The 16,737-nt window shown below is 42.3% G+C and overlaps 1 protein-coding gene across 7 annotated transcripts in view; it reads left to right on the forward strand.

The window, feature by feature from the left end:
- The window catches only part of TENM2 (teneurin transmembrane protein 2), a 1,540,328-nt gene that overhangs the window by 1,415,450 nt on the left and 108,141 nt on the right, over window positions 1–16,737 (forward strand). For all 7 annotated transcript variants that reach the window (XM_063928221.1, XM_063928223.1, XM_063928222.1 and 4 more), the window contains 2 exons: window positions 7,227–7,437; window positions 12,386–12,505. In XM_063928221.1, the coding sequence (XP_063784291.1) occupies window positions 7,227–7,437; window positions 12,386–12,505 (331 nt within the window). The remainder of the gene's footprint in view (window positions 1–7,226; window positions 7,438–12,385; window positions 12,506–16,737) is intronic.

Consider the following 16,737-nt stretch of genomic DNA (forward strand, 5'->3'; position numbering starts at 1 on the left):
GCGCTCGGCACATTATTATATTCCCCCTCCAAGGTGGTCATTCCAAGTTGTTCGCTCGCTAGCAGTTTTTAGCAGCAAACGCATTGTGCAAAACAAGACCAGTCCTGAACTTACTCTTCATGTGCGTTGATGCTAACATTGGAGGGTTGGCTTTTGACGTCACACACCGCCCAGCGTTCGACCAGCCACGCCTGCATTTTCCCTGGCACGCCTGCGTTTTTCTAAGCACTCCCTGAAAACGGTCAGTTGCCACCCAAAAACGCCCCTTTCTTGTCAATCTTCTTGCAGCTGCCAGAGCGAATGAAAATGTCGCTAGAACCTGTGCAAAACCTCAAAGGCCTTTGTACCCGTACATCACGCGTGCGCATTTCGGTGCATATGCATGCGCAGAAATGCAATTTTTTAGCCTGATTGCTGCGCTGCGAACAACAGCAGCTAGCGATCAACTCGGAATGACCCCCCAAGTCCACTGGGATGGTAAAGTATGAACAAGTCTGTCTTTGGGCAAAAATTCCTTTAAAACACATGTCGGCATTTCAAATGGCAGTATTCTGAACATGTTGGCATAATGAAAGTCGGTATTTTGATTGTGTCGGTTTTTTGACTGTCGATCAATGGCTGTCGGGATTATAACCGTTGGTATTGTGTACGTCGGTAAATCAACTGCTACTGCCTCTAAATAGTCCCTTCCTGCAGCACAGCATGCTTTGTCAAAGTTGCACCTTCTAGCTGTCTTAATTCCAAGCACCAATGAGGCGTATATTTGATTGGTATTATTAGGAAGTCCGATCCAGCTCAAAGACAATGCATTGGTATACTGTTATATCCCTTTTACACCAACCAGCATATAACACGGGTTATTGCCCATGAACACGCATAACCCGTGTTGCTGGTTGGTGTAAAAGGGCCAAGTTGGAATAATACTGGTCGAGTGACCCAGTATTCCAACTCGGGTAGTTTGCAGGGTTGAACCCATTCACAGTGTATGGAAGCGCAGCGCTGGGAGATCATGTGATCTCCCAGCGCTGCCCCCGCCGCATCACTGGCAACGTCACCAACCCGGCAACCTGGGGTTGGTGACTGCAGAAGGAAAGGGGGCTGACGTGGGTCACAGCCGGGTAGCACCCATGTCAGGCTCCTGGCTGCAACCCGCGTTTTAGGTGTAAAAGGGGTATTATTGGTCTACTGCTACTACAGTAACTAAAACATGCCAGTACAGTATATAGCTCAGTTTTCCAACTGTTTTAAACAAAGCAGCAGATCTTGATTTCAAAGTGTAATATGGGAATAAAACGATTAGACAATCACCTATGTGAATAGATTCTTTATTTAAAAGGTCAATACAATTGTTGCAGGATTTTAAGTCATTTGTGGTGATGTACAATTGATTGCAGTTAACACTGCATAACAAATTGACACACTGATAGAAATGAATTCCTCATTGTTATAGATAGTTTACAGATTATTCATTCTTGACTATTCAGTAGTGTTCCCTTGCGTTAAGGAACGGCTGCTTAAGCACATATTTTCTAAAGCTGGTGCTAATATAGAGAAACAAACCTTAACTGTGACCTTGCAGAGGATGAAAGTTACTGGGTTTAGGAATGATTACTCATGCATGTAAACAAGTTGTGTTCACTGGTTAACACCCAACACATGGGACTTATTTATTAAAGCGAGAAGCTCCCTGTAATTGCTGGAAACAGACTTTTTTGATAGATTTAGGATTCTCCCTCTATATCAAGCACCACCACATCTCACGGTGAAGCTATAATGACAGTGAAGCTATCGCATCAGTGCCATGTGTTGCCCAGGGCCAGTGATGGTTATTGCAGTAGCTCTGATGTGACAGATCCACCACACAAAGCATGGGGAGCTAGTTACTGCATATTTAAGAAGGACTTTGGCTGTACCTTTACCACCAGCTGTCCTCCTATGCTTTGGCCATTGATTTTTTATTTTAATACATCTGCCTCCGGAAAGCCGGGCTCCATATGCAGTGCACAAACAGTACCCAGCAGTGACATGTGACATATGCTCAGAAGGACCTTGAGTGGCCGGCAATGTGAACAATCTCTGCTGCTACCAAGCATTACATGAGAGCTACTGCATTGTCCTGCTGCCACAGTATTTTATTTTTATATTTTGTTAAATAACCCGAAGAAAAGATTTCTATCACCAAACCCCAGGGTTTTAAACTGAAGTGTCATCCAAATGATAGCTATGTGTGCTGTTATATTATGAGATGTATCAACGCGCAAAGGTAGTTAATGTGAGGAGGGATAAAGTACCAACCAATCAATTCCTAAAGGCCCGTACACTACACACTGGTCGATATATCGGCCGTTCTCTTAAACGGCCAATATATCGCGGGACCGTCGGCAAGTGTATACGGCCGATACGTCTGTGAACTCCGTCGTTCACAGACATATCGCGTCAGCCGCGCAGCACAGCCGACGCCAATATATCTACCGATATATTGGCGCGTCGCTGTGTGTGTACGGGGCGGTCGGCCGACCGCCCGTACACATGCTGTGGCGGCCGGCGGTGACTGACAGCTGAACTGGGCGGGCGTGTGTACACGCCCGCCCAGTTCATGACGTCAGTCCCTGACAGATCGGGCAGTTTGTATGCACAGCACACTGCCCGATCCGTCCATAGATATAGTTGCAGATATTAGTGTGTACCCACCTTAAGTGTCATTTTGCAGACTGTGGGGCAGATGTATTAAGACTGAAGAAGGGATAAAGCAGTGATAAGTGGAAGGTGATAACGCACCAGCCAATCATTACGGGTTTGAAAAATGACAGTTAGGATCTGATTGGCTGGTGCCTTATCTTATCACCTTTCACTTATCACTGCTTTATCACTTCTCCAGGCTTAATACATAAAACATGACTGGAGCGAATTGGTTGGTACTTTACCTCTCCACATGCTTTGATATATCTCCCTCATAATAAGAGAGGCATATGCAATCGGGTTTTTGATGAGTTTGGGGCAGTAAGTTTGTCCAGAAGTCTGTAAAGAACTTTCTGTGTATATACTAGGAACATTACCGAATATATATACAGTATCTAAACACATATTCTAAGTGTCCTCTGGAAATCCAGTATACATACGGTTTGCTTTTATTACAGGTGTAATTTACTAGTTTGTTTGTTAACCCAAACTATATGTTTGATGACTAATATCACACAAAGGTATGGAGACTTTGCCTCAGGGAACAGCTGTTCCTAGTGTGGCATGATTCCATGCACTATAAATTATTCACATATACCAAAGTACAATCCTTATCCAAGTCAAATCTATTTATTTCCTTCATGCGTATGGAAATATGAAGATTGTTATGCACATTTCTAAATTACCCCTTGCTGAATTTCTCTTGATTTGGTATTTTGGTTTAATTGTATAACCGACCAAAATCTTAGTGGAATTCAGTAAAAGCTGTAATTATCATAAGATTCGTTATGCTAATTTTCATTGACAGATGAATATCATGAATTATTTTATGTTTTAAAAAGCTGAACAGCACTTCATAAGAATAGTCTGCAACTTACATGTGGCTTGCTAAAATTACAGTGTATTGTTCTTTAAATAACAAGAAAAATTAGAAAATAATATTTTGTACTCCAGTAAAATAATTTAACCCAATCTTTGACTTTGTGTGATCAATAGTTGGATATATTATGCTCCTCTTTCTTTAACAAAGTGGAACCGCAAATCCGAAGCTAGAACAGAAACAGTAGGTGCTTGTTCATAATTGTGTTCTCCCTGTTTAGCCCAGAGTCATAGTGATAGGGCCAGTGTATTATGACCCTACGTGTGATGAAATATCAACACATCCTTTGGCCATCATGTGTGGTCAGACTATGACATGGGCAAACACAGAGATTTTTCCAGGGTGGGAATGAGTGTTTGATTGTTTTCTTCTACATATATGTCCATGCATACACAATTTGTTTTTTATATAAATGTTCCCTCTGAGGAGAGACTCACATGGAGATCATTGCTCCCTATAGAGAGATATTCTTTCAGCACATGTGGATACTTTACAGAAACACATGATAGAATAGGGATACGTGAAAATAGAACATTCTCTATCCCCTACCCACCATTCCTGTTCAATCATCTGACTCTGTATAGGCCTCCTGTGCATTGTCTCTCCAAAGAAATCAGAGATCGTTACACAGTAGTTGTCTGTTCTCCGCTCTACTGTCAAAAACTGGAACAGGAGGAGAGACTCATATAAAATCAATCACAGGCAAATGGCCTAACTCCATCTTACTATAAACTCTTATTTGGAACATTTAAGATTGATAGGAAACATGTTAGAGGAGATTGCATGGACAGTGATCTATGATTGGCTTATAAGTGAATGAGGATCACTATAACTATCAGTGCACAATAACAGTGCTTGATATAGACACATAGGGTTATGTGGAGATTACTGTTAGATAATAAAGTCAAACTTCTGTATAGATGTGTCTATTTTCGGCATGCTCCGAGCCCCCTTAATGCTTGAATGAAGATGATACAGTATATCTACTTGATGAACACTTGGACCTGGAGAGCATCATTTATGTCAGTGAGCCCAGCACAGGAAAGTTACAGTATTGTACAGTATATTGTAAAATAATGTGCTATATCGCCAGCAATCAACTTACTATCTATGAATTGCTGCCTCTTCCAGGTATATAGAACACATAGAACTTTCTTGGACAGAAGCAGTAGCAAAGTCGCAGCGGTCTTGAAGGGTATATTTAGATGTTATATAGTGTTGCCCTTTGTAATGAGATATAAATACATAAGGCTCTCATCCAATGTCAAAAGAATGATATTCTTTTTTACTGGCATTGAATGGAGACATACTAACCTCACAGGTCCTGAACTGGCAATTCTGAGCAGTCTGATTGCCTGCTTGATTGTTTGCAAGATAACTGTAAGATTGGCAGTGACAGGGTAATTTAGTGGAGATTGCAATGTCAGACTATATCCAAGGGGGCTTGCTGGCACAGTGATATGATTCTCCTGACTGACAGGCTACTGGGAGATTGGTATGCCAATTTAAAGTTCAGTGTCTTCCAAAAGTGTTCGCCTGTAGAAGCCCATTATCATGCCGCACTTATGAGGTCATGTGGGAATAATAGGTTCACACGTATTAATAGACATAAAATGTGTAATGGGACATATACAGTATATGTTCAGAAAGCAGGTGATCTCACCTCAGAAAGCTGTGTGCAGTCATTAAGATGTGTGAGCCAGATGGGGATGGATAGATAGATAGATAGATAGATAGATAGATAGATAGATAGATAGATAGATAGATAGATAGATAGATACAGTATAAATATATACTCTAGGAGGTACATGACTTAATGAAAACTTTATCTGAAAGTTGTGAAGAAGATTATTATTTCTTAATTGTGTATTTCAGTGTGGAGAGTTGGTTTAAATTATCAGGATACAGTGAAATAGAGAACCTGACTTTTCCCCTGTGTCCATGCAGCCTGATATGTTGGGAAATCTGTGCAAAAGTGTGCATAGGAAGAGCTTCAGGGAAGTTACATTGGCCCCATGAGAGAAAAGCCTTCTGATTGGCTGTCAACTGCCTTCTTGCTAAATCTCAGTGAATTGGTCAATTTCATATTGCTTTGTCCCGGATAATTTCAGTTGATGGATGTAGTACTGTCATGTACATCTCTCTTTAAAACTGTACTTTTTTTTGTTTTTGTATTTATACCGTATGGATTAGGCACACACTATCTAGTTAACACATGAGGTTTTCTAGCACAGTAAACCCCACAGTAAGATATTTCTGACACAAGATGACAGTAATTTCTCATAACTGGGTTGCAGCAAGGAGGACTGTATAAAATTGTTGGTAATGTCTTTTTAATAAATATTTGACAGCACTGATTGGGATGCTAGAACTCAGACACATTTGGTATGAATGTGATTCAACAATGACAAAGATGTCAATTACATATGTTAAAAGAGGTGAATCATTAATCTCTCAGCAAAAAAATAGTCCTCATTTATTTATTAGGAAGATTATATATCATTTTCAGAACAAAGATTGCTATGTATCATACATGATTTATCATGAATATATATATATATATATATATAAATATTCCTCAACGAATACTTGTGGGACAGCCGAGATTAAAACAACAAAGTATAATGAATAAACTGTATAACAACTGTGCAAAGCAATTCTTATTGTGGCTAATTACCTGTGGTTAATGGGAGATGTATGTACATTCATAGTCGCTTTGGAGGAACACTCACCTTCTCTCCTGGAATGTCTGGGAGACTCCCAGCTTGTGGGCCATACTACTGGACTCTCAAGAGAGTAGGCCAACTCCCTGATCCTGCCCACTTACGTAATGAAGTTTGATGAATCATGGTGAGTCACTGCGTGTGGTCTCACCTTCACTACTGTGAAACACGGAATTGAGCAGCAGGGTACAGGGCCACATGACATCATTCTTTGCACCTGCCAACCCACTCCCCCACTCACCTCTCATTAGCACCCGCTCTCCACTATCTCTCGGACCATCTGCGCATTTTTCTAGCTAGGACCTGCAATTCCTACTTTAAGTAGACCATGTGGCCAATTGAGGGTTTGTGTATTTTTAATATACTGTGCTAAAAATGTATTAATAGCAAAATTATATTCACTCAAACCCTCTGCCCATTTTGCCAGTGACCATCTACTACATAGTGCTGCCAGGTCATTAGAGCAGCTGCGGCAATTATCTTTCTCTGGCTGACCTACTCAACTACATAACAGCTCCCTTGTTCTCCAGTGTTCCAGGACTCCAGGGTCCTTTAACTCACCATCTATCTATATATTATAACTCACTGTGGCTGACATCAATACATTCCAAAAACATATAGTAGTTACTGTATATCAAGATCTTCAGTACGTGGCAATCTTCTTATGGTAAACTTCAAAATGATTACTCCACTACACCAGGTTTCTATTGCTAATATGCTTGTAGTAGTGTGTTCATATAATTGGAGGTTCCAGCAACAATCCATTGATTCTCTATTCCTTTAGAAAGGGGCTACCACTGGTTGTATGAAAGAGAGACAAAAGGCACAATGTAACAAAGTTGTCTTGTTCTTTAGTGCGTCACTTATTAAAATGCCATTGCTCTTTTGTGATAGGAATCCATTTGTTTTGATGGCATTTATTAAATTTGGTTTTGTTCTTTCAGATGGGCTTGTGGACTGCTTGGATCCAGACTGTTGCCTTCAGACAACTTGTCAGTCAAGTTTACTTTGCCGCGGATCACGTGATCCTCTTGATATCATCCAGCAAAGCCCGTTGGGCTCACCAGCAGTGAGGTCTTTTTATGACCGAATCAAACTTCTGGTAGGAAAAGACAGCACACACATCATTCCTGGAGAAAATCCCTTCAACAGCAGGTACAAAATAGAGAGATTAATACAGATTTAGAGGATCATGTGTAGTGGAAAGAAGATCATTTAGCAGCTGTGCTCCTTCTACAATAAAATAAACATAAAAAATACATAAATAATGCAAACTTGTGACTTTCCTCTCATGCTTTTCTGAGGAGTCTTTGTTTTTGTTTTTTGTTATTTTGTTTTTGTTTTTTTATACTATTGGAATAACTGGTTACCACATGTAAATGTACAAACTATTTTAACATTTTCTCTGCATCCTGTTTCTGTCTCTTTATTTGTTCGTATCTATCACTTCTTAATATTGTCTTTGCTGGTCTAGGTAATTCTATTCTCCACTCTGTTACTCCCCTGGTCTTTGTAAGTAGTAAGTAGAAGACAGGACTGAGACACACAGTAGCTGGGGATGTTCAGGGGCTTGACCAGTTGCTTCTGTGACAGCAATGATAGCATTTAGGGGTCTATTTGTTAAAGGCATAAAGCTTTAAATCCTCGGAAAATGGGGTGCTTTTGCAAAATGTAGGACTTCTACCCTTTTTATTTATTAATCAGGAATTGGAAGCCGGAGTCCAGTCCCAATATGAGTGCTACAGTCAATATGCTGGCGGACGAGCTAGCCAGTGGGACTGAGGAACTGAATAATTGTTTAGTTGCCATGATTACTTTGTATTATAATTTGCAGGAAAGAATATGTACTATTGCTGCAATATATAGTCCCCAATGTGAGAAGGTGGAATTTTATAGACAATTGTCTAGATTCAACTAACTAAAGTGGGTACTCACGGAGCGATAATCTAAGCAATCTGACCAGATTGCTTAGATTTTAAGCATGATCGCTCCTTGTGTACACCCCACAGCGATAGCGATGCGCAGCCCCGCACATCGCTATCGCTGGTGCTAGACTGGCCTTAATCTAGCAGATCGCTCATTTCACCCGCTGGGTGAAATGAGCGCCCCCCCCCCCGAATGCTCAGCACACATTGCGTTGTGCTGAGCGAGCGGAGAGATGTGTGCTAAGCGGTTCGCTCAGCACACATCTCTCCCCACATCTGCGCGTGAATACGGCCCTTTACAGTAAAGTGAATGCAAACACTAGGGAAAATTAGTTGACTTGTGTACAACCCCTAATAGCATAGAGCAAGTGACTGGTTCTGGGCTCTGTATTCAGATAATCTGTTTATCACTTTTTGTCACAATTAAGTAAGGCCCATATTCAGGTTTGTTAGCAAACCAAAAAAGCAAGCAATTTGGCAAAACCATATTGCAATGCAGATGTAACATGTGTAGAGAGAGTTAGATTTGGGTGGGGTGTGTTCAAACTGAAATCTAAATTGCAGTGTAGAAATTAAGCAGCCAGAATTTACCATCCACACAAACAATATAACCCACCCATTTCTAAATCCCTCTGCACACGTTACATCTACCCCACCTACAGTGCAACATGGTTTTGCCCAATTGCTTACTTTTTTGGTTTGCTAATAAAAATCTGAATAACCCCATAATTGCAATAGGAAAAATGTTATATATGTTGGCGTCTGATGTTTTTAAAGCAGAAAATGCCGTGCAAAAAACTAACCAAAAAAAAAAGCACAAAAAAGGCATTTCTACTCATATAATACTGTGCTTTCAGATAGTGGTGCTGCAAAACCTTTTAAAAAATAGCATTTATTACTTTTATGTGTATTATACAATACTGTAGTTCTAATTATTATTGTTGTATTGTTTATCATTAGTTCTAAGCAGTATAAGAACACAGTGCTGTTAGTGTATTTATATTAGTGGGAAAATGGTTTAGATAGATCCAGTTTATAGTGGCTATGAGACATCCTGCAGGGGATTTTGAACTGTCAATCTGAAGTCCAAGGTCAATTGAGATCAGTCGAGCCCCTAGAGACCTGTAAGACCTGTTAAAGCTGGTAATAGCTTGGCAGTGCACTTTTCCTCCACCATCAACTTCTACTTAACTTGCTTAAGAAAGAAATACAAATTGATAGTTTTCATTGCAGCAGAGAAAACTGCATAGCATTCCCAGAACATTATGAGAAAAAATAGAATAAAGGAAGGTTTTAGACTGAGCTTTCAGATGGTAATAGAGTGTTCCTATGTAGCTGTAGCTTAAAATGACCCACAATTTCCTTATTTTCACAGGCGCACACTGGAGATGAGCACAATTTTCTTAACTGCTCCTTTAAATATTCAACTCATTACACATTTGGCTGCTAAATTTTCACAGGCAAACTTGAAAATATTATGGAAGGGCATTCTGTCTAATGATGAAGCAAATGGGGAACTTGATGCTTGTATCACCAGAACCTCACATCCATGCCATGAAATTTGAGTGAGATTTCTCAGAGATGTCTCTTATTCCTACTACACATTCTAAATATATTCTAGGAATATTCCAGCTCTTGTGGTGCTGAGATCACACTACTACAGTGTTTCAGCCATGGTGTTGACTGATGGGGAGTAATGGTATAACAGAGCGAGACGCTAACTGCTTAGGATTGATTTCTAGGACGGTGACAGGGATTCCATTATCTATGGTCAGGCGCTGGTCATTTTGATACCTTTGCATTAAGCCTGGCAGGCAGTCCAGGATTTTCAGTTACCATGAAGTAATGCCTGCACAGAATTACCTTTAAATTATTAAATCCAAGTTGTAAGCTGCCTACATGCCAATTTGCCAGCCTTGGATGGAACAGTGCTTCCTCTATCTGCCTTTCTTCAGAGGTTACAATGAAAACATGTTCTAAACTCCAAATAGAGGAACTTGTGTCTTTCAAACAATGACGGTAGACAATTACTAAAAACTATATAGCAACAATGTAATCTATAGCACCGTGTTTCAAAAGCAACACTGCCACACAGAATACTAAGTGTAGATTGGCACCGTAAAAAGGTTTTAATTGTCATTTATTTTATACATACATTAAATTTGAGGAGCTTGCAGACTGGTCTCTACCTTTCATGTGACCCAAATATGAATACCCTTCTTTCTTTCCATAATATGCCTCTTTCTGACCCTATAGTTTATTCAACTGTATTACGCAGGTCCAGATAGCAACAATAATTTTATAGGTGCATTGTAAAATAACCTTCTTTATGTAGCATTTATGCATAAATACCTGAAATTTTGCAGTCATAATTTTTACTCTCACTCAATGCTTCAAAAAAGGTAGTCATTTGGCACAGGGGCAAAGTCCCACACACCCCATCTAATCATCGCAGCCAGCCTCTTCCAATCCCATCAGGCCAGTTTGTGGGTGAGATACAGTGACTGTACAAAGTAATTAGTCCGATGCGTCAATATAATCACATCCTACTTAGACTGCATGCACGCCACCTGTTTGGCTGGTATGATACAGCGGCATGCACTTCAAGCCAGGTTGTGTGTACTGCACCATATTTTGCATAGGTTGAGCAGCTAGGTGGGAGTAAAGAAGCAGTTGGCCTCTCTGCAGAGGAGCATGGAATCTGTTGGGGAGGACTTAGAAGGGGCGACAACCACGCCACCACCCGAGGGGAAATAGATTAGTGTGTTGCCACGAGCCCAAAGAGTGGCGAATGCAGCGAGCCCGCGAGGGGACATGCTGTGCTCATCGCCGGTATTCCAGCTGTCAGGATTCTCGCGCTGGTCTGCTGACCGCCAGGACCCTGACAGACAGAATCAGGACAGCCATCAGGGGGGGACTGTGGGGACTGGAGTCTTGGGCCCTTACAGAGAGGGGGCCCACCCCTGGCTCCTACCACCGATACCTGGAGAGCAGCACCAGGCTGCACAACAGCAGAGGGCTGATGCACAGACAGGTCATCTTAAAAGAAGTATTCCCTGTGCATCAGCTCTCTGTGAATCATTTCTGCAGATCTGCAAAGCTCCACCTATATGTAAAGTCATGATGTGTGACATCACATAGGGGTGGATCGTGTCGCAGAATCTTTTTTTTTTAGGTGGGCCCTGTCTATTTTGTCAGTCCCGGGCCCCACAATATCTGATGGCAGCCCTGGGCCCGGGATATCATATTAATTCCCTCAGAAGAACCCTCTTCTGTCAGTGATACTCTCCCCCATAGGGTTAGAGAAGATAATGCTTTGGAAATGTAAGCTTTTTGGAGCTTGGCATACTGGACCAGACTACAGTCCCATTGTGATTGATGGTGGACTGTGGTCTGCATTGTTAGTCTGCCAAACACAGGACAAGTTTCTGATATCCCCTACATCACTGATTCCTTAGATAGCCACCGGAGCTGGTCCTGACCAATTTGATGCCCTAGGCATTATTTTGTCTCCTCTATGTGGGAGTGTTTTTGCGCATGCACATTAAAAAAGGGCATGGCCTAGCAGCATGCAATTTCTCCCCAGCTACATATGAATCATAGCTTATGAACCTTTTCCCATTCATGAGATACTGCATGGCATACTAACATGCAGAATGATACAGTATGTGGAATAAACAAAAGGTATAAATTATACTGGTAGAATAAAAAGAAACAATGTATTTTTGCTGTTTTGTTATGTAGTTTTAAGTGTTGACACTCTGCTTTGTGAATGCGGAGAGAAGAACAGAACATTACAATTTTGATTACAAGTAAGCAACACACTCACACAGGATTACAGATTGATGTATGTTTTAAAAAAAATCTTTAAACCCTTTATCAAACCTTACATAATGTAAACCCGCAACTGTTGTTCTTGGAGAAATAGCCTTTTTCTTTGTTGTCATTGCTTGCTAGCTGACCAATCAAGTATAATTTGTCCGCCTGTCTATCACATATAAATGGCATCTTTTTCGAGGTAAATCTCTGCAGTCGCAAAGTTGCCTGCATAGTTTTCAGAATCAAAACCATGTAGAGTGTAAACAGTGTCTGTCTTATTGATCTCGCCCACTTTTACTGCAGGTCTTGTTCTTGTTTCCTTACCAACCAAGTCTTCTTATTTCATTTTATTTTTGCAGCCTTGTCTCACTAATAAGAGGACAAGTCATGACCACAGACGGAACTCCGCTAGTTGGTGTCAATGTGTCTTTTGTGAAATATCCAAAATATGGTTATACCATAACACGCCAGGATGGCACGTAAGTAATCTACATTTTTGTGACTGCACCTGAGTCTGCATGACAAAGGGTTCATTCAAAATAACCACCTGATTTTGCTGATAAGGATTTAAAATCCCCGATATATACACACACATTTAATTCCCTATTTCTGCCACCACCAACTTTTGTTTAAACTCTTCTAAGGAGCGCTGGGGCAGCTGTATTAAGCCTGGAGAAGTGATAAAGCAGTGAAAAGTGCAGGGTGATAAGGCACCAGCCAATCAGCTCCTAACTGCCATTGTTCAAACCTGTAATGATTGGCTGCTGCGTTATTACCAACCACTTATCACTTCTTTAGCACTTCTTCAGGCTTAATACATCTGCCTCTCTTCCTCTTTACCTTTACTTTAAGTTAATCATAGTTATTATAAGCCAGTAGACAGACTGTATTACCACAATGCAGTTCTCATACTAGCTGAAGTGGTTTGCACATGAATTTGATAAGCAAACAGGGACAAAGGCGTGATTCTGAGCTGGACGCTAACTGAACGCAATGTCAATTTTTTTGCAGCTGAGCAATTATGTGCTACTGCACATATGCAAGTTATTCTGACAACCGCTACAGCACATGCTTTACCCTGAGTGTATATATTCAAATGTGCTGTTGAGCACAGAACCGCAGTTATTAGCAATGGTGAGGCAAAGTGATGGGTGTTCCTGTGTGGTGTCTGGGAGGTGACCTGATTAAAACACAAAAATCTGCCTCTGCTGCGCATGCACAAATCATGGGAAAATGGTCGCTGCAACATCTTCTGAGTAATCTCTGCTGCTGCTGCAGCGCCTATGAGGAACTCTGGAGAGGTAAGTAATTAAACAGGGGCCCGTGTGCACCGCACACCATGCACCCATTATAGATACGTAAATGGTCACAGGCATGTCACTGCAAGCGGACTAAGTATCAGAGACAGAGTCGCTTTCACAGAGGCCATGTTCAGACGGAGAAGCTATACCTACCATAGACAGGTACAGGCACTGAAATGGAACTGTCTAGAACATGGGTCTTCAACCTGCAGCCCTCCAGCTGCTGTGGAACTACACCTCCCAGTATGCCCTGTCTCAGTTTTAGCATGCCTTAATAGCAAAACTGTGGCAGGGCATGCTGGGATGTGTAGTTCCACAGCAGCTAGAGGGCCGCATGGTCTAGAACCACTGGCGGTGCTACTCCATCCATGCTAGTGCATAAAGGGAAGGTAAAACTACCATTTGCATATTATCATTCCCACTACTCCAGGAACAGGCGCCAGAGCAGAATCAAGCTTAGAACCATAGACTTTTCTATAATAGGTGCAGTGTGTGCGGTGCACACGGGCCCCTAGGGGCACAAACTGTACCCATATAGTATACTTACCCCTCCGAAGTGGCCCTGCAGTGCGGGCATAAATCACAAAAAAAATGGCCACTATGGCCCTTTCCGAGTGACTTGCACATACGCACTGGAGATGTCCCCTGGAACATGGCGTTCGCCATGGTCCTGGAGATCTGCACATGCAGAGTAGACTCTGGCACTATACCAGAGTCTACTAGCTGATGGAGAGAAAGGGGCCCATAATGGAAGTTTCACGCTGGTCCCCTCCTCTCTTAAAACGTCCCCCGCCTAGAACCTTATTAAATGAGGTTTAATATGAGAAAATACTTAAAATGCTTATGTATGCACAAAATATGGTAACATTATGCAAAATTAGTTTCTTTCAAATAACAAGAGAATTCAGAAAACACCAATCAGATTGCTCTCCAGGCAAAATGAACAAATTTTCTTTGACAGGCAGGATGTTTTCATGCTAGCACAGGGCTAGCCCGCCCCGCATGTCAGTCCCTGACCCGTCGCACAAGTTCAAAAGCATCGCACAGGAGTAGCTCCCAGCCAGCGCAGGGAGCTACTTGTCGCACAGCAGCGATTAGGTCGGAACTGCGCTGGCGCCGCAGTGCATCGGCGCCTGGCAGACAGCCGATGGCTGACGTAGCCCTGCGATCGCCTCTGTCTGATTGACAGACAGAGGCGGTCGCTGGGTGGGAGGGGGTGGGCCAGCGGCGTTTAGCCTCCGTTTAGTGGGCGCGGTCCGTAAAACACAGGCGTACCCGGAAAACCAGGCGTACATACAGCCGCTGCGGCCCGCCCCCCCCCCCAACGATCCGGGTACGCCTGCGTTGCCCAGACAGCGCCTCCTAAACGGAGGCTAAATGCCGCTGGCCCGCCCCCTCCCGCCCAGCGACCGCCTCTGCTTGCCAATCAGGCAGAGGCGATCACAGTGCTACGACAGCTGTTGGCTGTCTGCCAGGCGCCGGCGCATGTGCAGTTCAGGACCTGATCGCTGCTGTGAGAAAACGCAAAGCATCGATCAGGTCTGAATCAGCCCCAATGTACTGACAGCATTGAACCTGAATCAGGTCTGCCATTTTGTATCCATACAGACTTAAAATATGCAATGTCTTTGTGCACTCACAGGGACATCATCACTAAAAAGGCCCATAACACATTCTAGTTTTCACATGTGAAATATAACATTATGGCCATTCACTATTAAGGGTTCGATAGGGCCTTTTAATATTCAGCAAACTTCAAAACCATTAAATATTTGGAGTATGCCTGCTAGACCAACATCTTCAGATGGCGCTGGTCCTCAGAGCCCCACGCTGGTCCCCAAAGAGAAGAGGGATCCGAGCAGAACCCTCTGCTGCCACCTCGCTGTGTGCCCAGCAGTTGTGCACATGTGGGACGTCACTCATGTGCAGAAGCTGACAATGTGGGGTGGTAAGAAACGCTGCTACTGAAGTAGCTATAGTACTGACTGCCGAAACAGCTGCTTTTCGGAGCAGCTGTTCCCACAATGGAGCAATGCTGAATTGCTCCGGTTGATAAGTATTCTCCACTGCAACTTGCACAGAGTTGGATATTTACTCATCCAGCCCCCCGGTGATGAATAGGCCCCGTAATCACCATTGGGGAGAGCTCTACTACCACTACATCAGGGGAATTCTAAAGCTGTTCAGCAGTTTCCAAAATGTGGAAGTCTAAGTCTGTTTTTAATTAAGGATGAGATGAGAAACTTTCAGAGCTTCTCCTCATTTATAACCCCCATGGTAAAGTGTAGCTCGCCATTCTGTTATCATGCTGCTGTATTACACAGACACTGGATTTCCAGAGGAAATCGCTAATTACATTTGTCTCCATTCCATCTGAGGTCAATCACAATTGAATTTGAGAATGTGTATTTCACTCTGTACATTTGTTTGTAGATTCTACATTGTAATAATTAAAGAGGCAGTATATTACAGGTTGAGTATCCCATATCCAAATATTCCGAAATACGGAATATTCCGAAATACGGAATTTTTTGAGTGAGAGTGAGATAGTGAAACCTTTGTTTTTTGATGGCTCAATGTACACAAACTTTGTTTAATACACAAAGTTATTAAAAATATTGTATTAAATGACCTTCAGGCTGTGTGTAAAAGGTGTATATGAAACATAAATGAATTGTGTGAATGTAGACACACTTTGTTTAATGTACAAAGTTATAAAAAATAATGGCTAAAATGACCTTCAGGCTGTGTGTATAAGGTGTATATGTAACATAAATGCATTCTGTGCTTAGACTTGGGTCCCATCACCATGATATCTCATTATGGTATGCAATTATTCCAAAATACGGAAAAATCCCATATCCAAAGTACCTCTGGTCCCAAGCATTTTGGATAAGGGGTACTCAACCTGTATCATAAAAATGATATTATTGTTGGTGTAAATATGGTGTATAATTTGTAAACATCCTAGAAATATGTATTCAGGGTTATTGCTAGATTAATTCGGGTTGCGGCTCAGTGGAAGTTGTTAATCCAGGTCCAGTGACTGAGGAATCCAACCTGGCTGGCTTGCAGAGTTGGTCCAGGGAAAGACAAGAGTTAAGGGGCAGTGTAAAAAGGGTAACCTGGGTCATCCCACCCAGCTTCCGTTTACAGCATAGGGAGATCCCCATACCTGCACAGAGTGATAGGACGCTGCTGAACTTACTGGTTCCTGCTGCGATGACACTGAACTGGAAGCGGGCCAGTGATGTCTGGGGGTGGAGCAGGAATCTGTAGTGGGACAAACGCTGCTGCTGAGACTCCCGGTGCTACTGCACCCGTGTGTAGTGAAAACAGCTTCCAACCTGGGAATAACCGTATTGTGTAAGGGGGTGTTCTGGGTCTGACCTGCTCTTGAACCATATTCC

This window comes from Pseudophryne corroboree, chromosome 6 (assembly GCF_028390025.1).
Source record: "Pseudophryne corroboree isolate aPseCor3 chromosome 6, aPseCor3.hap2, whole genome shotgun sequence".
Classification (NCBI taxonomy): Eukaryota; Metazoa; Chordata; class Amphibia; order Anura; family Myobatrachidae; genus Pseudophryne; species Pseudophryne corroboree.